Source organism: Agelaius tricolor, unplaced genomic scaffold, assembly GCF_023055355.1.
Source record: "Agelaius tricolor isolate 1412-34295 unplaced genomic scaffold, bAgeTri1.0.p SCAF_5, whole genome shotgun sequence".
NCBI classification, from domain to species: domain Eukaryota; kingdom Metazoa; phylum Chordata; class Aves; order Passeriformes; family Icteridae; genus Agelaius; species Agelaius tricolor.
Genome location: NW_027269265.1, coordinates 23,337,347 through 23,365,199, shown reverse-complemented (window position 1 = coordinate 23,365,199; position 27,853 = coordinate 23,337,347). Strand labels below are relative to the sequence as shown.

At 45.3% G+C, this 27,853-nt stretch overlaps 1 protein-coding gene across 2 annotated transcripts; it reads right to left on the bottom strand.

Moving 5' to 3' along the window:
* Nucleotides 1–329: 329 nt before the first annotated feature.
* On the bottom strand, nt 330–27,341 carry NEK9 (NIMA related kinase 9). 2 transcript variants are annotated; one of them, XM_071426792.1, is made up of 23 exons: nt 27,050–27,341; nt 26,607–26,636; nt 25,650–25,827; nt 22,749–22,804; nt 21,812–21,882; nt 17,962–18,067; nt 14,874–15,005; nt 13,787–13,897; nt 13,160–13,224; nt 12,125–12,175; nt 11,280–11,472; nt 9,908–10,052; nt 8,725–8,925; nt 8,296–8,342; nt 7,309–7,464; nt 6,773–6,881; nt 6,081–6,242; nt 5,535–5,705; nt 5,263–5,322; nt 4,515–4,705; nt 4,125–4,289; nt 3,237–3,449; nt 330–2,837 (listed from the first exon to the last, which is right to left on the bottom strand). In XM_071426792.1, the coding sequence occupies exons 1-23, from the start codon at nt 27,236–27,238 to the stop codon at nt 2,715–2,717; spliced, it is 2,925 nt and encodes a 974-aa protein (XP_071282893.1). In that variant the 5' UTR covers nt 27,239–27,341; the 3' UTR covers nt 330–2,714. The 2 variants fall into 2 exon arrangements, with proteins under 2 accessions (XP_071282893.1, XP_071282894.1); XM_071426793.1 differs by lacking the exon at nt 26,607–26,636.
* Nucleotides 27,342–27,853: the final 512 nt, after the last annotated feature.

The window sequence follows — 27,853 nt, the reverse complement described above, 5'->3', positions numbered from 1 at the left end:
TTTCCCCACTTTGCATTCAAACTGTGGAAATAAACACACACACACAAGCTCCTGAGGAGGTCACTAGGAGGAGATGTAGCAGTATGAGAAAAGAATGGGTTTTTTGTTTGGTTGTTGTTGGTTTCTTTTAATGAAGGGACACAGAAACTGACTTTTTTTTTTTTTTAACCAGAGCAAAGAATCTAAAAGCCCTTTCACCCTCTTTCTATAAGCAAAAGAAAATAACCAAAACCAGAACGCCAAAAAAACAGATGACTGTATGAATATTTCCCTTTCCTTTCTTGGAAAAAAAAAAAAAAAAGACAAGAAAAGGAGTTCAAACACAGGAGTATGAGTTTAAACATTTATTTAAACAGAAATTCCAAACCACTCCACCCTTTAACCTTTCAAAGAAAGACAATGACAAACTAGTTTTCAGCCAGAGTGTCAGAGCAGGCATAAGTTGTGTTCCACTACAACAACTCAGTAGCAATACTAGCAGGAGACCAACACATATGGAGCTAGCACTGCAAGAAGGGGAGAAGTAAAAAGGGTTTGAAACTGCTCAAAGGCACTTCTGCCTGCCTGCCTTTCCATTTTCAGCCCAAGACAAAGGTGCTACCTTTAAACTGCTTTTTTTTTTTGTTGCATAGCTGGCTGGTGTGAAATCTGTGTTCTGTAACAGGCACAACCTGGATAGCGTGAATCCTCTAAGGCACATATGAGATTGTGGAGCACAGGGCATCCTCTGTCAGGAGCCCTAATCCTCCACTAGATCCAAGGGGAATCCAGTCTGTGCACCTAGCTTCCCAACTGCAGAGCATTGAGAAATGAGGATAGCAGTGCACTGCAGGAGAGCGACTCTCATCAGCTTGGTGCTTGCTTATTGGACATGGCTCAGGCTCAACGTTTCAGTCCTCAAAGGCACTGTTGCACTTGAACAACGACCCTCAAGCCAGGACCCTAACCTGAGAACTGGCTCCAATGCACGGGGGGGAAAGGAGAGCAGAGCCACAAGGGCAAACAAGCCTGGCTGTACCAGGGCACCTGATTCTCACTGCCTCCCAGGAGGGCTCTCCTCCTGCCCTGCTTCTGGTAGCAGTGGACAGGCACTCTGGAACGATTCTTGCCCTGGACACTGCATTGGGAAGACAGCACTTGATTCAGCTCCCAGATACTAGCAATAGGCACCAAAGAAGTATTTAAGGAGCATTATGTTACGAGCAAATGGTTTGGCATCCACCTCTAGAGACAAATGGGGAATGCTGGATTCCCCAGAATAGTCTCTCAAAAGAAGCCTGTCAGAGGTGATATGATATTCACCTCCAGTAGACCTAAGGCAATTCTAGTAACATGCCATCAATGGGGATCATTTAAACCTGATGAAATCATAATCCCACTCTCACAGCAAAGGTGAGAGGAACTTAGGACTCCTTGGAGGCACCAAGGCAGGGGAGTCTAGCTGCTCCCGGGGATCCTACCAATCCCATAAGCTTTACTTCAAAGTCAGTTTGCTAATAAATTTAGGGGGAATAAAATTAACCTTGTTCTCTAACAGAAAATGAATAAATCTTGAGCATCAGACCATGCCTCTTCCCATCTCCAATTTTCTTGGGAAAACGTCTCACTTCTTGAAAGAAGGTGAATTCCGGACTAAGATTTGATCATTCATGGTCTTTGGAGAAGGCTGCATCCTGAGACCACAGCAGTAGTGACCTATTCTGGGTAGGAAATGGCATTCCAGCTTCATCAGAACACTGAGTGGAAAAACACGGATTTTTCCCACACCCACACAGAGTGTAGGCACAGGGACTGAGCAAAAGAGAAGCCAAGCAGGGAGCAGCTACAGGCTTATGCCAAGAAACCAGAAACTCTGGCACCCAAACCAAGTTGAGCAGCTGGAGCAAGAAACAGGTAACTTAGTCTGAGGCCCAGATGCTTGGCATCTGGTTGGGAGACATGTGGTCTGAAACCAAGAAATACAGATCCAATCTCAGACAGTCCCCACTACTGCTACGGGAAACACCCGATTCACTTGGTGCATCGCCTGGAAGTTGGAAAGCCCTCAGCACCCAGAATAAAGCCTTCAAACTCTGTCTATACAGACCAGTGGACTCAGCCATATGGCCAGAAGCTATGCTTCGAGGCCAGGGACATGCTGTCTACCATGATCTCCCTAAGAGGAACAACTCCACTGCCTCCAGAATGACACATTCGCTGGTCCCTCTGCGCCTGAGCAGAGGGAAGCAGCCTCACTGCCGGGGCCTTACCACGTGGTAAGGAGAGGATCCTAGTCCTTCACCCCTCTGAAGTGAAGGTGGCAGGTCTTAGGGCTCAGCCAGCTTCAGTACAGAACATGTTTCCTCCTCTCATCTAGAGATGCAGTGATGAATACTGGGGTCCCAAAGGCAGCTCCCAGGAAACAGTGAAACAATGAAAGGGCCACAAGCTGCTACTGGAGCCATCGCCATAATGGGGCCGTTCTGCCTCACATGCAGAACTGACAGGTAAGGTACAAAGAGGAGCTGCTGCTGCTTCAATCACTGAGCTGGCCTAGAGCTCAAGGGCCCTCCCCCTCTCAAACTCACTCCTAGTTCATATCAAACGTACATGGGTGCTGCTCTGGAGCCTCCGGCCTCGCTCCTTGTCCGCGAGTGACCTGACGCCAGAAAAGCCGCTCTCTGCATTCGGTTAGTGTGCTGTGAAGTTAGATGGATCCCAGTGGGCTCAGGAGACTAGAGGTTGGAGCGGCACGAGTCCGTTCCCAGGAGACACCAGGAATCTGAATCCACATCAGGTTTTGGATCCACTTCCATCTCCTCTTTGGTTGTCTGTGTTCCTTTGGAATGAACCTTCACCTGCCAAAACACACAGCAGTTACCCAAACAGTGCCAGGACAAGCTGCACAAAAGCTAGAAGCTGCACAAGGCCCAGTTTGTGTTCTCCACAGCCATTAGTTACTCTTTGCAACGTATGACTGACCATCACTTCTCATCAAGAGAAATAAAGGGAAATCCCAGGTCCTCAAAACAGTGCGCTGTCCTCAGAGGAAACTCTTTTGGCTTCATTCCTGTTTTGCTACTATCAGAGCCTGCATCAGCAGCTTATAAAAGAAACAGGCATCTTTCTTAGTCCCACCAAATTCTGTTCTGATAGAGATGGCTGTTAAGAGTTGCTCTCTTCTGCACAGCCTCCACAATCTGCAGGAGCATGGTGAGCCCTGAGCACGGATGTGCACCCAAATGACGGATTCTCACCTGCTGCATTTCCTCCATTCTCCTGCAGAACCGCTGGAGTTGGGCACTCAGATGAATGGTTTCCTGCTGCAGCTTCTTCTGATCCTCCAGACACTGTAAAACCAGGCCTCGCAGGTGTGTCACCTCCACTTGCAGAGCACTGCACATGCAGCCTGCACCAGGAGATGCATCCTTCCCTTCACCACATGGTAAGGCTGGACTCAGGCAAGTAGGCTGCAGAGACATAGAAGGAAGTCAGGCCAGGTTTGAGTGCAAGGCCAGGAGCTGTATATGCCACAAGAAAAAAAACACACCCAGAGTGTTATCCCAGCTTGTTCCCTGACTTGCCAAATTTCTAGCAGGCAGGGTCAACAAGATGCTTCTCCTTCTGTCCTCTGTACAAAGCCACTAGCTTCCTTCTTTTCCTGAGAAGGCCATTCCTATCCTCCTAGCACCAAAATCCATACAGTTTACCCCCCTTTCCCTAAGTGTAGGATCCATGCTTCCCTTGGGACAGAAAGCTCCTGAAGTTAGGTAGTCTCACAGGTTGTAATTTCTCATTGATTTTCTGTATCAATTCTTCTTCCTATCTCTGCTTTCTAAATTTTTGTTTTCTGCTAGGCTTCTGAGCCCTCAGCTTCTCTTTTTTTCCAATTGCTTTATACACATTTTCCCACAGAACTGATCTCATTACTTTAAATCTGACCAAGAATCAGCTTTGTACTCCCAAAAAATCCTTGAGAATTTTTCTCTTTGCAGCATCATCTCTGATTATCACCAGCCCTCTCTTCCTCATCCAGATGAATTAGGGCTATCCAACAGTCTCTTCTCAGCTCTCCCCATAATTCAAACATTGCCATTTATGGTCCCCAAGAGCTTTTAGCCAAGCATTCACTTTGATAACATTACCCAGGGCTCTGTTTTGGGCTTGTTTAATCCAACGGGTTCCTCAGAGGCCACTTTGAGTCCTTGAAGTTTCTGGTAAGGAAGAGTCTCCTTCTCAGGCTCTGAAGATGCCATGCTCAGAGGAAAGGGGCTGTCAGGCATGGGGATGAATTCAGCATTCTCCAGCTCCTGGATATACAAAAGAAGCTCTCTCAGGCCTGCCAACTTCCTGCAGGTCATTTCATCTCAATTGATGCACCAACACCCTCTTGTGGTTAAACTGGCAGCGAGGCCTTAAGGGCTCTGTGCAACACGGCTCTAAGAACCTACCAGAGTATCCCTCAAAGGTGGAAGGGGCCACCCAGCTTTCCCAGCCTAGATCCCCTTTAAGGCATTTCTGAGAAGCCACGTTACCTTCCGCAGCCAGCCAGGGCAGGAGCTGCTGTCAGCACTGTTGCCTCCTGTAGCTTCCGTGGTGCTGATCCAGCCCCCCAGCTCACGATCTGCTTCCATGGTTCCCCGAAAGCCTCCACTGGGATTGGGAGTTTCTGCTTCCTGTTCATGATCCTCTTCCTCTCCTCCCCCAGTTGTGCAGCTCTGAGGCACTAGCAAACAAAAAGGAAAACTTTATACTTTTCCCACCTCTGCTCTTCCTGTTGCAAACCCCAGATGGAGCAGAGAAGATGCATAAATGTGTACTGTATGCCCATGGTGAGAGCACATGCTAGCATTATCCCCCTCAGCAGTTTAGCTCCTAACACTGCCTACAGGCCTCTCCACAAGGGCTTGTGTGCAGCAGTCTTTTGCAGTTTCTTGGCCCCAGCCCTCCCACAGGTCCAAGAAACTGGACTCCACCTCTCCAGCAACTATAGCCCCTTCTCATATCAGTTCCCTTCAGTGAATTCCTCTCAGCTTTTCCTTGTCAAATTGAAGTTCCTCAACAACAAAGGCCTCTCTGCACCCATGCTGTTTATCCTGTTTCACTTGTTGCTTTCTCGGGTTTAGGCCTTCCTGTGCATGGCACCAACCAGATTTCTTCCCTTTGAGCTCTTCAGTGAGGCCTTTCAAACAGAGAGAAACTGTGCTGCAGGACCAAACTTCCTCCACTCAAACTAACCACTGAGTGGACTTAAACCAGAGCTCCTCAGGGCATGTTACTTACCAGTACCAATGGACAGACCACTGCTGTTGGATCGTATTGTTTTGGAGTTCAACACCTTTTCTGCAAGGAGAGAAGCGTGCTTTCAGTCAGAGTGCCACAAAGAAAGCAGGATAACTCCTACAAAGCCAGTGTTGCAGGCCTATGGCTCAGAGCAGCTTGCCACATTTCCCCCAGAAACTTGGCCTGTTCTCAGGCAAGATTTATACTCTCCTGGCAAAAGAATATATCTTCATAAACAAGATCCCAAAACTACATCCTAAATTTACACTTACCAACAATGATGATGGTGTGCCAGCCACGGCATGACAGGTCTGGAACATGATGCAATGATCCAAATATTGGCCGAGGCCACGAGGTACAAATATCTGAGCCGTGAGTTCTCTCAGTTGAGGTCATTGCCAGACGCCCGTTCCCGCCATTACCCCAAGCAAAGATGTGGTTGTCTGAGGAGAGAGAAATTCAGGGGCTCAATTCCCTCCCTCCTTCTCAGCCTGCAGTTGCTGTAGGGATCAGTCTTTCTGCTGTAGCTGCTATCCCAAAGTATCTAATCCACCAACTCCATTTTGACAGTGGGAGAACAAACCAGTAACAAACCTAACAGGCAGCCACCAAGTCAGTACTCTGCAGCCTTGGGGACAGCAAATACTTGGGCTGCACAGGGGCGATTAACAGGGCAAGACAGCCCCAGGCCAGGAGGATTTCTTTATTTCAGGGCTGTGCTGCGGGGCTGGTAAAAGAAACAATCAGTAGGAGCCAGTTAACCCCTCTGCAGATTAAGTTTAAAGTAACCCACTGCAACTTGGCAAAGAGCCACTCACCGTCAGTAGCAGCTATGGTGAATTCATCTCCACATGAAACCCTGATCACCTGCTTACCCCCCAAGGGGCCTCCCAGCAGGTTTATTCCCAGGTGCTTCTTATAGTCGCCGACACCAAGCTGTCCACACTTGTTGGAGCCAAAGGTCAGCAGGCGGCCTCGCTCTGCAAGGAGGAAGGAGGAGGAGACAGTCACAGTGAGGGCCCAGCTCTGCCAGCAGCCATGAGACAGAGCACAGGCAACAACAGGAACAGCTCTGCTGAGCGGCCAGCCAGGCTGGAAGGGGACAGTGCTAACCAAAAGGATTGGGTTTAGCCTGGAAACACCTCCCCAGTTCCTTTTCCCATTGCTTCCCTTTTCTGATGCTGGGGGCTGGGACTTCTCACAGTTCTCTGACTGATGTGGCTTGGGCAAAGCCTAAGTTGATCACAAATGATCCCTCTGCTAGCCCAGAGTATAATACTTCCCAAAACTTTTTTTTCTCCCCTTTAAAAAAACAGGAAGGCTGACATTGCTGCTTCAGCTGGCCAGGAAACAAGACTGCTGAGAAACAGGAATCCTGAGTTCCTGGAGCAGGCATGAACCTTGCTACCAAGAGCAAAATCCCCAGTGTCAAGGGCCAGGCTGAAAGGGCAAAGTTGATGTAATGTAATTCAGCAACCAGAATTCAGTTCTTACTGCACTAGGCTCTCACCATCAATAGAAGCTGTGTGCGTCTTCCCTGGAGAAACGGTACGGATCTTGTAGAAGGACAGCTGCTTGGCCAAAGTAAGGGAAGTGGCGTATGGCACCTCACAGTATGTCTGACAAAAGATGTGGGTAAGCACAGAGTGAAAAAATCACACATTCATCAGCTAAGACCTACTCAAGCGAGCTCATAGCTGACCACGATATTAAACTTAAAGTTTAGGTTTAATGGACATAAAGTCTACGTTTTAGGACCTAAAGACAGTCCTAAAACAAGTATGATAAAAAACTGCCAGAATCCGTATCACTGGATAAGCCACCAGAGCAGCTCACTCTGTTTCACCACCTCAGATCTGACATAAGCCCACAGGGCAGACAGAAAACTGAGGAACAAATTGCCCCTTCCCACAATCCCAGTATCCATTGTCTTGACTGGAATTAAAGCATTGGCAGGAAGCTAATGAGCACTTTGTCAGAGAACTTCCATTTCCCCATATACTACTGATTGCTGGGAGCTGGAGCCAGGCATCCAAACACACTCACATCATGATTGATTATCCCTGCTGTGCACTGATTCAGGCCCAGTTTGTTGAACTCGTTGAGTCCACATGCCAAGACTTTGCCTGTCTGGGTAAGCAGGAAAGTTCCATCACAGCCACAGTGAACGGACACAATGTTTAAGGTCTTCGGAACATCCACCTAGGTGGAAGAAATACATCCTAAGAAAATAAAAATCCCAACACCTATTACATGGAAGCTGGCACATGGAAAACATATGAGGGTAGAGCATTGGCACAGCTAGTCTGGACATTATCAACAGCCAACACAGTTACTTTGAATGAAGCTGTAAGAATACCATAAAGTCTGTAGCATATGGAAACTCTAGTCACAATGCAGATATTCAAGGCAGACACCAGTGACCAGCACAGGAACCTGAAATATGATGCATAGGCAACCTGGCCAGATGGGCTCTACAAACAGCAAACACAGTTAGGTGAGCAGGACTGGGTTTGTGTCTGTGCCATGTGGGTGTGATACTGTGTGATCACAGATACTTGGCTTCCAGGCACATCCTTATTTGTTTCTAACCCACAGTGGGTTGGAATACTGCAGTTACCTCAGCACTGTATTTCAAGAGGGTTCTACTTTCAACTAATCTTTAAGTCATTATATTAGATTCAAAGACTCGCAGTAGTTGCACTGCTGTGAGTTTCCTCTACAGACCCAAGGTAAGCCATTTGGTATTTCTCACTATGATTTCTACAACATCTGGCATTTCCAGTTCCATCACGGAAATCGGTGCAATGAAGCTCTAAGCTATGATGCTGTCTGGTTTGTGAGTGGTATGACTCTGCCATGATTGCTAGGAGAGAAATGAAGCAAAATGAAGAGAAGAAGCAAAGTTAAAACCCTTGAAAATTCTATAATGTCTCAGAAAAAACACCTGAGCCTCAGAGAGATAGTATTTCCAAACAGCGACTAATTTAGATTTATGCCCTTGCAGATTTTAAGAAGTAGTCACAGCCCTACCTTCTGAGGGGTGTAGTGATCTTCTTCTGAGTCCAAGCCCAAGCGTCCTGCATCAATGAAAAGACTGCAGTTAAAATGGCCTCCCCAAGTGCCCATATCTAAGAACTGGTGTTGCCTCTCCACAGTCTCAAAATAATCTCCCTACAGAACTAGAATCTCCCTGCTCCCCTACATCCACCATCGCCCACCAACCCCACTCACAGAACCATTGGGAAGCCAAGTGGCACCTTAGACCTTTCCAAAGTTCTAAGGCTTCAGTCTCCAGTTCCCCATTTTTAAAGGAAAGAAAGTCCCAAATAAACAATGTTTTTTGCCCCCAGGGTATATACCAGGCAGCCCTCACCCAGGCCCTGCATTGCACACCTGCAGCAGGCCACTTTCCAGCAGGCACGTCCCAGTGCCTTTAGGGATCAGGGAAACCCCACTTACCGTACTCTCCACAGCCCCACGTGTAGACTTCTCTGTTCCTGGTCAGCACTGCCACATGGTTATCTCCACATGAGACCTGCTCCACAGCATTGTTAAGAAAGAAATCCAGCTGCAGGGGCTCAAGCACTTCAGAGCCATAAGCCTTGTCAACGCCAATGCATCCATAATAGTCTGAGCCAAAGGCATACACCTGGCCCTCATCTGAAGGACAGAAGGGAAGCCTGGTCAGCACATGGGGCTCCTGTTAGGCTGCATATTAACTTCTTAGGACATGGTCAGAGCAACTTCTTTTCTGCAATATTCTTCTTTAGTGCAGAAGAATGTCATCAGGAGACTATGGAGTCCTTTCTTGTTCATGTTAAGATGGATCTTACATGACAACCTGTAGCTACCTCTATGCCAAAAAACCTTTGTCTGAACCTGCCAATTTCTTTAACAGTAACGCACAAATTGATTCTGTGGCCATCTAAGTCACTCCTTCCTCAAAATGAATGAGCTTATCTCTGTCAAATTTCTGCCTTTTCAGCACTGGAAAAATAAGCTTTTTGAGAATAATTTCCATGGGTAAAGCAGAGTCAGATTCTTCTATAATAGACAACACCACACCTAACACATCCTTTAAAGAAGGAGCAGGGTTAGAACTAGAGACAGCTACCAGATGTCAAGCATTCCAAATTAAACAGTAAATCCTAGATACACATTCTTTTTCATCACTGGGTGATTCTTTCCCCACACAGTCCAAAGAGAGTTTCAAATATATCCGCATTCTTGATTTCAGGCTTCACTGTCTTTAGTGTGAGCATGAATGGAGGCAACACATGCACAGGTAAAAGCAGAAACTCTGTACAGACACGTAGATTTGTGGTCAACACCCAGCTTTATCACCAAAAAGTAGCACATCCTTAGCAAAACCCCATCCTTCTTGGGAGTCAATATCTTCCTCTGTGTAATAATGTTGAGCTATCTCAAATGTTGAGATACAATCTATCCCAAACGTAATAATGTTGGTACTATCCTCCAAATTGAGGGATGAGTAACATACGGGGCTTTCTCCTTTGTGCATGAAGCTGCTTTGCTAATCTCATGGTGAAGGCAAACACCTCCAACAGCTCAGCAAAGTGACAGGATTTGTCAATACCTACATATCCTTAATAGTCTGAGCCAAAGGAGTTGCAGCTCTCACCCGTGATGCACACTGTGAAATCATCTCCACAGGACACCTGGCGAATGGCTTTGCCCTGAAGCTTCTCAACGTGCTTTGGCTGCCGGTAGGAAGCTCTGTCTCCATGTCCCAGCTGCCCGTGCAGCTTGGTGCCCCCCTGCATATTCTGCAAGACAGAAACCCCTGGTGAGGTTACATTCCCAGAATCCCACAGATGGTGTCAATAGTTAACAGTAAACAACAGAAGCAAACAACAGAAGACAGCAAGGAGCAAGAGAAAATGTTGTCTGCTCTTGGGAAGAGACTGCCATCTCTGAACATACAGCAGGCAACAATCTCAGTCGCAGCACAGACTTTAGTGCAGTGATGCACTAACAAGGAGGGATCCAGCCTCAGGTCAGCACCTGGTGAGGAATCCCTGCTCCTTCCTCATCTGCCAGGCTACAGAATCTGCTCCCTGCTGCAGGACTGAAATTCATCCTTCAGCTTTTTGAACTACTTTTCTAAATCCTAATGGCTGCAAAGAAATGCACAACCTGAAACAAGTGTCATTGACATGGCCTGACATAGCAATTATACAGGAAAATTATATAAAACAAGTACTGTTGAAACAAAAACTACTAAAAGCCAGCTGAAAGTTTTTAGTGGTTGTCCTTGCAGGAACATGCAGCAAATTACTCCAAGTTGGTCTCCTCCTATTTGGATCTCTTTCCTTTCTTACTGACTTCTAACCTGTTTTAACAGACTCTGTATAATCAATATAAAAACCCATGGAAGCCAGGATATGACCTCCATGTGAGAGACCATCTCAACCAGAGAAGACTGAATTCAATTGTTTAAAATACATTATATGCCAACATTTTTTATTCACTTTAAACTATTCCAGAATTTCCACTAATCATAAAAGGCAGAGCTGTTTAGCATGAGATCCCTCTGCTTTCAGATGGAAGTTGCCTTGCAGATGACAACTGTATTACAAAAAGGTCACTCATCCCACCCATTCTGATCTTGAAAAACCTCCTAGAAAATACAAAAACTGAGAATCACTAAGTCTCCACTGCACGTCTAAGTAGTCAGGAATGGAATGAACATCTCAGGAAGAGATGTTTGACTCAGTGTTTGGGCCTGCAAGACCACCATCTACAAAACCTCAAGTGCACAGCAAGTCTCCAAGACACTTCCTGTCACAACAGAAAATGTCTCCCAGAAAAACCCTTGCCTTGGGAGACTTGTGTCTGCCCCAGCTCAGATGGCCTCAGTGGCCACTGCAGTTGGAATTCTCCCTTTCCAAGCTCCCTGCCCATCTGATTCAAACAAGCTCATGAACAGTCAGCAGTAGATGTGAACCCCCCTTTCCCACCCTGACCCGCTTCCTGCAGCTTGTCTCACTTACCACCCAGGTGTAGAGCTCCTTCTCCACCGTCACCACAGCGAAGTGAGTGTTACCAGCACACACCTGGCGGGCACTGCAGCCACTTTTGATGGCATCCAGCTTCTGGGGGGTGGACTTGCCACCACCCCAAACATACACCTCACTAGTGCGGGAAGTCACCACGGCAATGGGAGCCTCGTTCACGGTACTTGACCTGCACAAGACCCCCCCCACAAAACATACATGCTTTCATGAGTTTGCATTCCCTGTCATCATCCATTTTCCTGCTGTTGTCTAGCAGTTTCCTCTTCACAACCATTCATGGTTTTTATTTTCAAAAATAAAATTCAAAATAAAAACCAAATTCTATTTGATAAATAACAGACAACCAGCTATACATGTCACAGAAGCTAACTGCTTCACAGAGCAGCCCTGCTCACAGGATTGCTGGGAACTGTGCTGAAGCTATGCTATATCAGGTTTTATAGAAGATATTTATTTATATTAATGTAATATTCATCATTCAGACAGTCATGTTCCTCCTGCTGAAGGGAATCTGTGTGAAAGGAGAGATCTACATTACAACTCAGATATGTAGGCTGCAAAGATGACATCCTCAGTAGGACAGATTAGAGCGGGATGGGACCTGCTGAGGTACAGCTCCAGCCATGCAAATAAGTAGGATATAAAAAGGCAGAGTAAAGCACAGGACAATAAACATGCTACTGCTGTGTCAAACTTCTAGCATCCAGGGATCCTCTAAACTACACTGTTCCATTAAAGTAGTCACAGGCTAACACTCTCAGTTCCTCTCTGGGGAGCTGTTCTCTCCATACTTCCTTTCAAACACATGTCTAAATAATTACCTTGGTCGCTTATTTGGCCCATTAAGCAGCGTGACTTTCTCTTCCATCTCCCTGCCAAGGGAGAAAAAGGATTTTAGGAAACAGCAACATTGTCTATGCAATTTACTGACAAGCAGCACACACAGACTGTTTTCCTTTCCAATAAAATGCTGCTGCCTCTTGGAGGAAGCATGGCAGCTGTTTACCAGCTCGCAGCAATACACAGTAAGTAGGGCAGAAGTAATGTAGCACACAGCTAACAAACTTCTAGAGAGCTGAGGAAAACAAACTATGTCTGCATGAAAATGCAGCCAACCAATACCCATATTGCACAAGAATAACCTTAAAAGGCTAAATATTATCAGGATTTGGGCTTTTACCAATGCCTATAGTGAGACAAAACTCAAACTCCGCTGATTACCAAGCAAAAGAGTATTGCTATAAAGGACTAAGTCTGCTGTCCCCAAATAAATAAATGTGGAATAAAAACAGCCCAGAATTACTGTCTTGGTCATGACAAGATAGTGTGTGCAGGCTGATGGTCTAAACTAAGCTAACATGGGCCACTTTCAATGCAAGTCTCTCTCAAAGAGGGAGACAACAAAAGGAAAAAGTGGAGGTCTCTGTATATTGAAAGAATATATATCATTCTCTATACTTAATGATCCATATATTTTGAATATATATATATTCAAAATGGCTTTTTCCAACGACTGCAAGAGGATCTCTGTGACTCTTCGTTCACAGAAATTTGAAGAGTAAGAAGAAGCATTCCTCAAACAGTCTCAGAATGGAATACCTCAAGGTTCTCAATACAAAAGCTTCTAAGGATGCAGAGGCCTTTCCCACGCACCAACAGAACATCAGACCAGAAGACAAGACTGCAAAAATGCGCTTTTCCCCTAAAGAAAATGAAGTACTTAAATATCTGCCTCACATCAGTCTAAATTCACTTAAGAAGGTTACTATGAAAGCATAAACACCACCAGTCTGCACAACTCCTCCTGAGTTCCCTGTCAGCCATCCAGGTTTTCAGGCAAGACCATCTGAGATTACCTCCTGCGTTTGCTGAGGAGGGGATGTTCGAGCAATTCATCTGCAGTGGGTCTCTTTTCTGGGTCCTGAAAGAAGAAAGCAACAAGTAATTCTCTGGGAAATACTCATCATCTACAACAAAATCTTGGGCCAGAAGACTCATTCATGCCTGCATGGACTTCCTTCCTTGACTCCCTTCAGACCGAAAAGGAATCCATTCAAACATTTAGAGTGAACAGGGATAAATACTGCAGATGTGCAGGAGGGACTTGCATGCTCCAAAAGTATTAATACTATGTTTGCTCTCAATAAATTAATTTCCTACAGAAAGCCAGAGCCCTGAGAGACTGTACTGAGATGATGCTCCTACCTTCACAGCACTGCATTAAAAAATAATTGCTTCTACCAGCCCATTAAATACTTGTGATCACAGTAAACCCAGCACACCTCCAGAGCCTGCAGGACTGAGACAAAGTTTTCAGAGGACTGGAGAAAGCCCAACCTTAGTGATGCCTCAAGCCCCACAAAAATTACTCTGCATCAACAGCTCACATACTGAAACAGGCATGTCATTCCCCTTCACCCATGAATTCCATGGCTGAGACAGCTGGGAATGGGCATCTGAAAGTTATAAAATATTTCACCAACCTGATCAAGGCAGGAGTTCACCATCTGGATCAGCTCCCAAGAGTAGACAGTGGAATCCACCTCCATGGCACGATTTCCCTGTACAATCTTCACACAAAGGTTCAAGGGATTCTAGGCAGAAACCAGAAACCAGTCATAATGGAACCAAACTGGACAATGTGTCCAATGGGGAGAGATGCCACCACTACTTTCTTCCTCCATCTCTGATCAGGACACATCCCTCTTCTTCCCTTCCTAGCAGGTTCTCCAGAAATCTAATAACAATTCCTGCAGAAATGGTACCTCTGATAGATAGGACTTGGCAACATCCAGCTTTTCACCAAATTCTCTAACAGTGCAGGGAGATCAAGCTTCTCTTTGCATGAAATCTCCTCTGTGGTACATTGCCCTTAAACACAGCACAGCAGCAAAGCCTGGACTTGAGAGCCATCACTGGAGAAAGTCAGGAAAGGGTGGTATTTTCACATCTTCTCTTTCAGGGTTGCAAAATCTTGCCTACAACAACTAGCAGCTTCTCCCATCATATGGCACAAACTAGCAAATCACATGTGTCAGCCAACAATGCTCCTTTCACCCTCCCCTAAGCCAACTTGACCAGGCTTCTCTTGCAGCCAAATTTTGAGAAAGAGTAACAGGATCTAATCCTATGAAATGTGAAGGCCAGAACCTTTTCCTACAGAATGCTACACAGAAAATTCACAGCTAGTAATGCTAAAAGGGCAAGAAGACTACACAGTCACAAACCTCCTCCTTGTAGTGAAAAGGACACTTCCTTCACAACCATGATACAAATTAGCACAGTTATTATTCTGCATCTAACAAACATGAGCTGCAGACAAGGGTGGGTTTGGCAGAAGCCAGGAAGGCTGCTGCATGAAGGCAGGAGGGAAATCTGCATGAAGGATAAGGGGAATCATGCAGACATTTTCTCTGGCTATAGCTGTCACTCTCAGGCCACTGGTTTTTTAATTAGTTGGTTTAAACAACAACAAAAGAAAAAAATGACTGAAGAAAACAATGAGCTGAGTGTGAATCTTAGAAGAATAAAAAATAAGGTTATTCAGTCCATATTGGTTTGAAGACTTACAGTAGCATCAAAGGTCCTCTTCAGGGTAAGCAGCTCAAAGATGACACAGCCCACAGCCCAAATATCTGATTTGAAGTTGTATTTCACACCCTGGCAGAGTTCTGGGGACATGTAATATGGAGTTCCCACCAGCTAGGAAAAAAAACATTTAAAAATCAGAAATGATCCAGCAGCTTTCAATTCAGGAACTCTGTACCCATTCTGTTCACACAGGACAGAGCTAGACACAGCACTGGTGATACACCTCCCTAATGTCCTGGAGGGATGGGAACAATAAGCACACTTTTTCTCCTGTCACCCACAAACCTGTCTGGCCCCGAGCTTCCTAAAAGATCCTAGACACCTCTCTTCTCATGTACCTGATATGGTACAGACTTCTCACTAAAGTAATAGTCACAAAAACACAGCAAGGACTTTCCCCTCTCATAAATATACATCATTTAGGGGTACTCAGGGCCTTATGTACTGACCAGGCATATGGAAACCATCACATGAGGCTGAAGAAAAAAGGATCTAGCAAAGCTTCTACATACAGATGCCAGACCTTGGCTATGGAGCCACGCTGATCACAAGATAGTGCCAGGACAAAGGCTGCTCTGTCTCAAAGAAAAAGAAGGGTTCCTTTTGGGTCAGTACGTAGAAAACTGGCTTGAGTCCCACCCAAAAGGCCTTCACTTCAGAAGTGGACTTTCCTGAACAATTCCTTTGTGTAGGACAAACACCCCCACCACACAAAAATCCAAACCCCTGCACATAAAAACAAAGGCCTCCCAGGTACTGCAGAAACAGTGGCTTAGCTCAAAGTCACAACAAGGAGACACAGAACAAACGTGATAAAAGATGTAAGAATGAAGCTTCCAGATGAATGGAGCTCACTCCTTAGAAAGAAACTAGACAGCAAAACAAAGTAAGAGAGAATTTAGAAAAAGGAGAAATATTTATAGATGACCTCTTTTCAACTCTCTCAGCAAAGCTCCAAGGAGCTTTACAAAGCCTGCCCTTCATGAGGCTCTGCAAGTACACTGGATACCTAATGGGCACATTGAGAGTGTGCCATCTCCCTCCCATTTCCTGTCACAGAGCCTGACCACTGCAGAGCTACACAAATCCCTGCCATGGGAAGGTTCAGGAGCCCTGAGATTCTGAGTACCACATAGAGAACTGGGACATTGCACCTAAACCTTTTTTAAGCAAAGGACAATGTAAGCTTTCTCTAAGACAGATGTATTTTCTGTATCTTCTTTGGTAAATGGTAGAAAATGATAAATTAAGAAATCAGTGTTTAGTAAGAAAGATGTGAACATTCTACAAAATCACAATTTGACTGCTACAATTACAAATACTGATAATAACATGTTTTGCACTCATTTCCCAAAAAATTGCTTCCAGTCTGCCACTGGTCATTAGGTTACAAATTGAGCAACTAGACCAAAGGATAGCCAGCATGTAAAAATCAAAATATGGTTGAAGGTGTGTAGTTCAAAATTTTTCATATGTGAAAAAGGAAAAAACAATGTTTGCAGGTCTAGTAGGTATAGATGAATACAGACAACACAGGCTAAAACAAACCTGGAAATTCACAGCACAGACTGAACTGCCTCTGAAAGTCAGGCCATGAAAAGTGTGAAAAACAGAAGTGACTCTACTGCAGTCCAGCCTAGTGAAGGCTTTATGCAGCAGCCTTGAGTTCCCACTTACAGTGGAGCTGCACAATAGTGCTCATGTTCTGGAAGGAGACTGGCAAGTATTTAACTACACATCCTAACAGAACACCAATGCCTGGCCTTAAATTGAATGATACAGGCTGGTAAAAGGAAGTGTGAGCTGGCTTGTGTCCCAAACTATAATAAAGGCTTTAGCAGACAGGAACCTCAGACAATGTCTCCCTTTCCAAGCCTAACCCTCACCACAGATATTAATGGAGCTGAGAAATCCAAGCTGAACCTTGTAAGTGCCTGCAATACAGCTTACCCTGTGTCATAACTGGCTGCAAAAATGCTTTCTGGCAGGGTCTGGAACAAGGCCAAGTCTGACAGCCTTCTGGCAGAATTAATCTCTCCTACAAAGCTTTGTCCCCCTTCAGGAACATTACCAATAAGCCATACATCTGGTTACCATAAGAAACACAAGTGCCTTTCTTGCTTCTTCACAATCCAGTTCAGAGCCTGAATATTAAAGAGATTTGAGACATGCCTGTGGCACAGTGCAATGTCAGGCACACAAATCCAAGCTATCTCAGATCCACCTGAGGCAAAATTTACCTGTTAGCACAGCAGCATGACAAAATTACTGTAATTTGTTAAGCTGGCCTTAACTAGCCCAGAGGGAGAGCATTGCTCTGATGTGACTATAGTGCTGTCTCTGTCCTTCAGCTAACACTGCCTTCCTGTTACAAAGACTCACCTTTAGAAGTACCGTGCCTAGGGGAAAGAAGAGCAGTGCTCTCTAGCATGGCTACACCAGCTCTGGTACAATTCTATTCCCATAGTGGCACCTATCTTTAGTCTGCTGCTGCTTTCCAGAGAGACAGACCTCCAAAAGGTAACCTGGAAGCAAGGATAACTGGAGGCTGCAACACATCAGCAAATATGGCAAAGTTAGTGAGACAAAGTTAGGAAGTAAAGTTGTAGCAAGGTGGGTGCCAGTCTCCAAGTAATAAGTGACAGGACAAGAAGAAATGGCCCCAAGTTGCACCAGAGGAGGTTTACATAAAATACTAGGAAAAATTTCTTCACTGAAAGGGTCAAGCATTGGAACAAGATGCCCAAAAAAGTAGTTGAGTCACCATTTCTGGAAGTGTTCAAAAAAACTTGTGGATGCAGCACTTGGGGACATGGTTTAGTGATGAACACAGCAGTGCTGCGTTAACAGTTGGACTAAATGATCTTAGAGGTCTTTTCCAGCCTTAATTCTATGATACCATAACACTGAGGGAAATTCTATGATACTATAACACTGAGGGGTGAGGGAAAGGAAAGTAACAGAAAACAAGCAGCAAGAACGTACAGCATCCCTGGTCTTCTGCAAGGCATGCAGAGATGAAAGAAAAACACAACTCAGTTTGCACACAAAGATGGCAGATACTCACAGTCTCAGCCATAGAGTACTCAGAGTTCAGCTTCTTTGCCAACCCATAGTCTCCCAATTTAATCAGGTTTGCCTTAGTTAGAAAGATATTTAATGTCTTTATGTCTCTGAAACGAGAAAAAAAAATTCAAACACTTGAATACGCTTACAGATTTCACAGTTTTTCACAGATTAATGTATTTTCCCCCTAAAATGAGCTACTTGCTACTCTGCCAGCACTCTGTCACACATATGTACACAGAGTTCTCCAAAGGCAATTTTGTCCCAAGTACCAGGGCAGTAACTGCAGTTGTCCATGTTTTATCACATTCCCACACAAACACAACACAGTTGCAGAAGCTCAGGCTCAGACACCTATGTAAAGGCCACAGATCAAAGATAGTTCTTTCTCCCCTCTCAGTTTCTTCTCGTATGAAGGTCATTGAGCAGGTCTTATTTTTGCTAGTTTTATAAATAGACCCAAGCCAGGAGACGCTGAGCTCACTAAAAACATAAGTGTAAGTATGAATATGTATGTATGCAAATATAAACACATACACGGAGGGTGTGAAACAGATGCCACTCTAGAACTTAAGCATAATGTCTTTACTCCTCAAGAAGAATTCTTTATAACATGACACAGGATTCTAGCCCATGAGTTGGCTGGGCTGACTGAGAAGGCTTAGTCTAGATTTGAAGGGGGAAGGGGGTAAGAGCAGGCTGGTTAAACAGGAGCCTGTGGGCTGCATGCCAGTGTTGGGGGTGAAATCCATAGCCCAGGTGAAGTGCATCTGCACCAACACACACAGCATGGGTAACAAATAGGAGGTCCTGGAAGCCACTGTGCAGCAGGGAAGCTGTGACACAGCTGCCACCATGGAAATGGGGTGGGGGGACCACTGGAGTGCTGCAGTGCAGCTCTTCATAAGGGTCAGGCTGCAAGGACAGGCAGTGGGGTGGCTCTGAATGCTGGGGAGCGTTTCGACTGCACAGAGCCCAGGGTCAGAGACAATATGGCTTGGTGCCTGGGGGTGAGAATCAGGGGGAGGATCACCCAGGCAGAATGAAGACCCAGATGAGATTCCACAAGCAGCTGGCTGATGTTTCATGATCACCAGTTTTTGTGGGAGATTTTACCCTGCTGCATGTCTGCTGGAAACTCAGCACAGCAGAGAGGAGGCAGTCTAGGAGCTTCCTGGAGGATGGATGTGGAGATAACTTCCTGACACATCTGGTCAGAAAGCCTACTGGGGCAGTGCCTGCAGTTTCTGAACAGAGAAGGGCTGGTGGGAGATGTGGTGGCCAGAGGCCGTCTTTGGTAGTGGCCACAAAATTAGTTTTCAATTCTTGGTGAAGTAAGGAGGGGGGTCAACCAAACCTCTACATCTTGGGAGTTCTGGAGGGCAGACTTTGGTCTTTTCAGGACACTGGTTCAGACAGACCCTTGGGAAACTGCTCTTAAAAACAAAGGGGTCTAGGAAGGCTGGACATACTTTAGGAAGGAAATTTTAGAGATGCAGGAGCAGGCTGTTGGAGAAGCTGGCAGCCCATGGCTTGTGTAAGTGTACTCTTTGCTGGGTTAAAAACTGCCTGGGTGGCCGGGCACAGAGCATGGTGGTGATGGGTGCCACATCCAGGTGTCAGTCAGTAACCAGTGGGGTTCCCCAGGGCACAGTGTTGGGCCAGTCCTGTTTAATACCTTTATCAATATTTTGGACGAGAGGATTAAGTGCACCCTCAGTTTGCAGACAACACCAAGCTGGGCAGGAGTGCAGATGGGTTGGATGGTAGGGTAGGTTCTAGAGTGGGATCTAGACAGGCTAGATCCATGGGCTGAGGCCAGTTGTAGAGGTTCAGTAAGGTGAAATGTCAGGTCCTGCACCTGGGCCACAACAGTGGCAGTGCTACAGGCTGGGGGCAGAATGGCTGGAAAGCTGCCCAGCAGAAAAGGACCTGGGGATGCTGGTTGACAGCAGCTAAACATGAGCCAGTGTGTGCCCAGGTCACCAAGAAGGCCAGTGGCATCCTAACCAGTATCAGAAGAAGCGTGCCTTCTTGTTTAAAACAAATAGGATTGTTCCTCTATTCTCGGCACTGGCAAGTCCACACTTCAAGTCCAGTTCTGGGCCCCTCACCGCATGAAAGACATTGAGGGGCTGGAGTGTGTCCTGAGAAGAGCAACACAGCTGATGAAGGGTCTGGAGCACAAGTCTGATGAGAAGCAACTGAGGGAGCTGGGGGTCTTTAGCCTGGAGAAAAGGAGGCTCAGGGGAGAACTTTCCACTCTCTACCACTGCCTGAAAGGAAGGTGCAGCAAGATGGAGGTCAGTCTCTTTTCCAAGGTAACTGATGACAGTTTTCACAAGAGGAAATTGCCTCAGGACACACTGGGAGAGGTTCAGGTTGGCTATCAGAAGAATTTCTTCACTGAAAGGGTCGTTAAGCATTGAATGGGCTGTCCAGGGAAGTGGTAAAACCATCATCTCTGGAAGCATTCAAGAAACAACTAGATATAGCACTTAGTGCTATGGTTTAGTTGACATGGTGATGTTCAGTTTGACTCTTGAGATCTTGAAGGTCTTTTTCAGCCCTAATGATACCATGATTCTAGGTACTATGCCCAAGAGGTCGAAAGGCTGATGGCCAAAACTGATAGAAAACTCTCTCAGACAGAGTAATCCGTGTGTGGTTTCACAGATCAACACAAGAGGCTGGAAATAGAGAGGAAGCCCTGGCAGCATGATATGCTTTTCATGGCCAACACTTCTGAACACCCACTTTTCCTAATGTACCATCAACAACTTCCCAGTGTAGGTCAGGAAAACATCAAGTAAAGCAGCACTTTGCATTCATCCACTTGGGCCATCACAAAGCCCTGGGTCACTCTGACAATGTCTGCAGCAGAAAGAAATCACTGCAAACATTTAAATAATTGTTCCATTTGTTATTATGGAAGGATTTGGGGCCACACATGTTCAGAGGTGGTAAGCAGGAAATCACTGCAAAGCAGGAGAGACATGGCATTTGCTTCAGGCCAAAAACTTAGGCACTATTTGCTGAGTGTAGGCTACCAGCCCCTCATTAGCAAGGCTTGCCAATTACTAAAGATTCAGAATGGCAGCAGCCAGGATGCTATCCTACAGAAAACATCCTCACACAGCTAACCCCATAAGTTAGTGCAGCACATGATCCAACTGTGCTGGAGGTGGCTGTCTACATGTGCAGTATCCCCCGGAACATCATGGCCTCCTTGAAACACACATAAGATGTGAAATTTACTGCTCCCAAACAGAAAAGGGCAACAAAAAAAAAGTAATTAGCTACACATTAAAATCTCAGAATAACTGTCAAAATCACCACTACAAGCTAACAGACTGTCCTAGCTTCTTAAGTAACAGGCCACAGAAATAAGATTCAGACAAATGCAGGACAAATCTTCAGGTTATATTAGAGCAATGGACAAATGCAGAGTCTTCATCACCATTAGCCTCCAGGAATTATAGAATGATGTACACATTGGCTTGCAGCTATTAACTCTGGAACAGCTCAGAAGTACCTTTGCCCTGTGGTAAATGCTCTTCCTACCCACTTTAACAAACATCATTTATGTGCTATCGCAATAAAGGGCAAATTTACTTCCTTCCTATGTGGATAAACTCTTTGTTCATACAGCTGCAGTTCCAACTTCAAATACGAGATTTCCTGCACATTTATCACAAGATGGTTTCTAGCCCAATAAAAAAGGGATTCTTGACATCTAGGAGATCCTATTACACTGTGGAGAGAAGCTTGGTGCTTGCTTCAAACAAAAGAGCAAAGAAGTTCTTCACTGACCACCATGAACTGCACTGGTTTCTGCATGCCACACTTACCTGTGAAGAATTCCAGCTCGATGAATGCAGCTCACAGCTGAGGCAATTTGAAAGAGATACCAAACCACCATCTGCACAGGGAGAAATATAAGTATAATGTGAGGCTTGAAAAAAATTAAAAAACCACAAAACCCTACACGTCCCTGTCCCACTGAGGCACAGCAAGATGGCCTGGCCATACCATTTAGATGCCCTTTCAGAAGTATGAAAATTTTAGAATTTTCTGGTTTGGAAATCTCTAAAACAGATATTTCCATAGGTAGATTGCTCTACTTCCATTCATAGTGTCTGTCCTGACAAGCATTAGAGATCCAATAAGTGAAAAGACTTCAGAATGACAACTAATGACCACTTGGGAAACACCTACAGTTTTGCTCTCCAAAATATGAACTGGGATCATTAAATACTCTCCATGAGCCAGAAAGCCTTAGAAGTCACTATATAAGACAAGTAAGTGTAATCTAAAACTAATCAGCTCAGCATGCAGTGAAAGCAGACGGCAAACAGTAAGTTTTAAATAAAATAAAGACAGAAAATGAGAAGATAGATTCAATGAAATTACTTGAAAAAAAATATGTACAAAATTGTTAAGAAGGGACAGAAACAGAGGGTCCACTAGGAAGAAACACAGAAAGAGGTTTAAAAGTTAAATGTTTGCCAAGATGATAAGGTGAAGAAAGCCAGCTCTCTTTCATTATTCCTCCCTTGGAACTATATACTGCTTATAGACAATTTAAAAGGAAAATAAGTTTCAGATAGTCCATAAATGCTTGCAATATTGAACAAGGAGGATACCAGCCCCCAGATAAACACAGAAATTCCCCACCATCACAATGAAAAAAATTTGAAGAAATACACAAATAATCCTACAGATTATTTGTGTATTTGCCAGAACATTAGGCCAGCCCCACTGCTCCCTCAAACCACTCCAAATTACCTCTTCTTCAAATAACTTGTCTTTCTGTCGCAGAATCTTATCGTAGAGGTTCCCTCCTGTAATTATAAGTGAGTGAGAAAGACAGAGATGTTCATCTTAGTTAATGGCAGCAGTTACTCTGCTCAAGTGCTGCTGGGAATACTCAACCCCCCTAAGAGATCTGATCCATCACTACAGCTCTCTCACAGCATTCTTCACTTAAACTCATCAGGCACTCACAAAATTAAGTTCTTCTTCCATCTAAGAACTTCAGTGTGTGTTTAAGCCTAAGCAGAGACAATTCTCTAACACCACCCTTTAATACTCTCTGAAAAGCAAACCAGTAAGCTCAGCCAGCAGTCCCTACTTTTTTATTTATCTTTTTAAGTGTTTTCTTGGAGTATGTAAACATGTCTAGGTGTACACCAAATCACATGAGATTGTCCTGTTCAGCATTATATATACAAATAATACATTAAAAAAGAGAAAGAAAACAATTTTTAAGTCAGAGTAGTCCCTGAAAGCACAATTTACTGTCTTTCCCTACCTATTCCCTCTGGACTGGCCTCTCCTTTATCTGCCTTGCCAAATACACTGGTGCAGAATTCACAAAGCACTGACAACAACAGTACCACTAACAGAAGCCTGAAATCAGCAGAAATCTTTGGTGCACCCCATGACTTCAAGAGAGCAGACTGAAAATCAAGGAGAGCTAAAAGAAATTATGCTGAGGGCTGCAGGTATTTAAACTCCCTGTCAGATCAGCACCCAAACAGTAAATCCCAAAACTCTGATCACCTCCTGCTGTTATTCCAAATCCCAATTATCATATATTATATATATTTCTTCTCATTCAGCCTTGCTGTAACTTCTCAGCATTTCTTTTTTCTGCCTTATGTTCACATTTACAAATTAGCTACAAACCACTTTCACACTCACAATTTAACCAAAGTATTCACTTCTGCCTCTTCTTATGAATATCTTTTCTAACCATTCAAATTTTGCAGGTTTTTAGTCAATTGTGTTTTTCATCTCTCTTTTTTTCTCCCATCTTTTTTGCAGCTTTTTGGAACAAAAGAGCAGCATGATAGGTACTACATTGCCAAAATCCTACCCAAGGAGACAAGTTAGCTCTTGACTCATACAACCAATACTTCTATGCACACATACAAAAACCAAATTAATTTTGTATTTGTTTCATCTACTCACATCTAACCTTCCAATGCAGGTTATTCTCTTTTCAATTACTGTATTTTATAGGATATTTCTTTCCAAATGTATTTCATTTGTATTCACTGATGTTATCCCATGGTAAATCCAAGTCTTACAGTACCACGATGTACACATGGAACCAAAAGCAAATAAATCAATAACTTGCCTTGCTCCTCTGTAAAACAGGGGCAACATTTACTGAAATTTGAAATTCTTTTCTAGATCTTCAGAAGAGACAAGCCAATTAAACAGTAAAAGCTTTGGATTCTGAGAAGTGTCTGAAAGTGACTAGTCCAGCTTTACTTCAAAAATTACTCACAAATTATCTTGGGCTTGTACACTGTAAAAAAAAAGCCAAAGAAACAACTCTTTATGCATTGGCACAACCACTACGTGGAAGTCCAAAGAAGATTTCCTCTTTCTCATGTCCCTTGTTCTCTGCCATTCAGACACATTCAGGCAACACCAGCTATACACTCATCTCTTGGTTATTATCCCAAAGCCAACAGAGGCATTTACAAATGTGCACAGACATCAAGACTACACAGCTTTTCTCTATGCACTCCAACAAATTTATCATGGCCTCAAGCATGCAGTCTTTCCACAGCAAGTAAGCAATTGACACAGAGAGAGAACGCCTAAAATAAAAGGCGCCTCAAAGAGCTAACATTCCCCTATGCTTGCACTGGACTCCGTCCTCCATAAGAACAAAAAGCAGAGAAGAAAAACCAGCTTTGGCCAAGCTGCCAACCATGATATCTGACACCCTTCTAAAGGACCTTGCACAACTCTGTGGTGCTCTCCAACCTGTTCCAGTGAAAGCAATCTGCTGTATAAGGTAATCACAACACGACTATACCCTTTTCCAGCAAAAAATGTTTCTACCAATGAGCCAAGGCTTAATGCAAGCCCTATACAAACACCAGATACTCTGCCTGGGGAGCTGTCCCACTCACCCAAACAGAAGCCACACTGCAGTTCCAGGCATGTATCCTGTTCCAGCAGTGTAAACTGTCTATGGGCTCCTCTTCCTGCCATCTAAGAGCAACAGCTGGTCACAGCCTCATTGCAAATCCTGCTCTCGCTCTATCTGAGCTAGGATTGCCTTCCCTACCAACTCCAAACACCATCATCTGAGCTACTCTTGGACAGAATTTCAAAACTTTCTCCACCACCAGAAGGACCAGGTTCGTTGTTTGGGGTTTTTTAATAGTAAATGTAAAAGCTGAAAGCAGAAATCAGGAAAAAGACCTGACTGCAGCGTACCACGACATTTTTAAGCTCTGATTTATAAATGCCAAATTATAAACCTTTTTAAGTAACAGTACTGAAAAAACAGCCCCATTCTACACTGCTAGAGATGCCCAGAGAGTCTCCCAGTCTTTTCCCACTGCCCTCCTAAAAGAACACAGCAAGATGCACTGGAAGTGTTTATCACCAGTAATCCAATCCTTTCAGCACACCAGCCATTCAGAAAACTCAAGAAATCATCAACTGCATAGACTGCCTCCACTAACTACTGGGCTTCTTTTTTTAGCATCTGAGACACAAATCAGAAGGGTTCTCAGTCTCCTCTTCAGGAGCTATGCAGCAGAATTCACCACCCCTCCTTTGCTCTCCAGACCCCAGAAACACTTGCTGCAGGTTCTGCAGGAGAGTGACCCAGACACATGGCAGCTGCCTGTTCACAGATGGGAGTAGGGATCTCACCATTACAGTATTCCAGCTCAATCAGGAGCGTGGTGTTATCCATGAAGTGATTGTAGTATGCAATGATGTTCTCATGCTGCAACAGGGCCAGGATAACGATTTCGTTCAGAGCATCACGACGCTCCTTTTCTGACAGCCGGGTCAGGTCCACCTCCTTCCACACTACAAGCGAGTCATCCTGAAACACAAAAACATCTTTCAATTAAAAACACACTCTTATGAAGAGAACAGTATGTGCCTTTATACCAGGGAATTAAAATACTAGGAAAATTAAAAGACTTTCCTGTCTCTTACATATTTCAGAAAAATATTCCTCACAACTTAAGTTTTGAGGTTTGCAGTTTGTCATTAGAAATAGTAATGGCCTGAAGCCATCTTGCTAGCTGGCCAATACTCACTCTGGGGAAAAAAAAACCAAAACCAAACACCAAACCAAGGGAAAGACACAGGGTTTGTCTTATTTCAATAAAGACTAAACTTACTCGAGTAAAGGGAGAACACTGTACTTTTAGTGCTGTAACTGTAGGATATTGTACAAGAGCATAAGCTGTTACAAATATTCAAAGGAAAAAGCCTAAAGAAAATAAAACAACAAAAGAAACAAAAAAAAACCAAAACAAAAAACCTCTCCAAAACAAGCCAATAAGGAAACCAGAATTAATTTAGATTTAGTTTGCCCTTGTTAGGCCCACACACGTTATCAGGCATGCTATGAGTGATCTCTCAAGTGAACAGTGTTCACTTATACCTGTGCAAGCCAGGGCACCTCAAGGTGGCCAGAAAAAAACTGAAGAACTTTCCTTTGGAACTAAATCAAGCATTTTTCCTTGACAGCCACTAAAACCACAACTACAATTGAACTGGATGGTATTGAACGAGTTGGGAGCAACGGGAGGACTGGCTTCTCATCCAGTCTCCCCTGATTACACTGAAATGCTGAGCATGTGAGACAGTTACCTGTATGAGATGACCCCATGTCCTCTGTAACTGGAACAAAACACAGAAAAATGAGTAGTCTACTAGCGTGGGAAGAACCTCCACATCTCCCTGCCAAACTTCAGGGGACCCAGAGACTGGCAGTGCCCAAACGCTACAAAGCCCAGACCCTGCAGCCCCGGACACTGAGGGCTGAAGCTGTCACTTCGTATCCAGGCTGTTCCCAGAGCGGTGCCGGGGGATGTCACCCTGGGGGCTGTTAGTGTCCCCCTGGGGCTGCCGGTCACCCCAGGGGCCGAGCCCAGCTGAGGCTCGTCGGCCACCAGCGCCTTCGAGGACCGGCCCCTGCCGACCGCCCCTCCGGCCCTGGCAGCGGCCCCCGCCCCTCTCGGAGCGGCGCCGGGGCCCCTGGGCGGGGGCGGCGGCACGGAGCCCTTCCGCCGCCGCCGGGGCCGCGCACCTACCTCGGTGCGGCGGTACAGGGTGGCCTCGCCGAAGGCGCCGCGGCCCAGGGTGCGGATGGGGATGTAGTGCAGCTCCTCCTGCTCGCCGGGCACGCCGCCGCCGCCGCGGGAGCCGCCCCTGCCCGAGGACTCGTTGCCGAAGTCGGAGCTGATGGAGTCGCAGTGCCGCTCGTACTCGCCCAGCGACATGGCGACGGCGGCCCCGCTCGGCCCGGCGCTCCCTCAGCGCGGCCCCGCGGGCTCCATGTCGGCTCCCGACGGCGACCCGGAACCGCTTCCCGCCGCTGCCGCCGCCGCGACCTCCGCGCTCCCGCCCCGCCGGGCCCGGCCCCCGCCCCGCCCGCCGCCGGGCTCGGAGCGCACGGAGCCGCCGCTGTGCGCCGGTTCACTGCCCGAGGAGAAAAGCGTCCAGCGTTAGTTTCCTAGGAAGCTTTTAGAAATAAAAAACTGTCTGAAGTAACTAATTTATATAAAAAAGTAATTACTATTTCTTATTGTACAGTTGGTAATGTTTCTTTTTGCTTAGCCGTGCTACGCATAATATACATTATTGAAAAATAATTGACACAAGGGAGAACACACACATGGATAAACACCATGACTGTACCCCAAGCACAAAGATCTGCTGGGGTAGTGAGAGCACTTGCAGTGGATACACATTTCACACTGTTAATAAAGCATAGCCATCTCCCTTTCTGTGCCACTCACAGTTCATGGATTCTCTCTCTACTGAAAAAAATAAACTAAAAGCTTATAAATCGTAGATCTGAAGCTGCAATGGCTTCTCTGTCATGAAGAAGTATT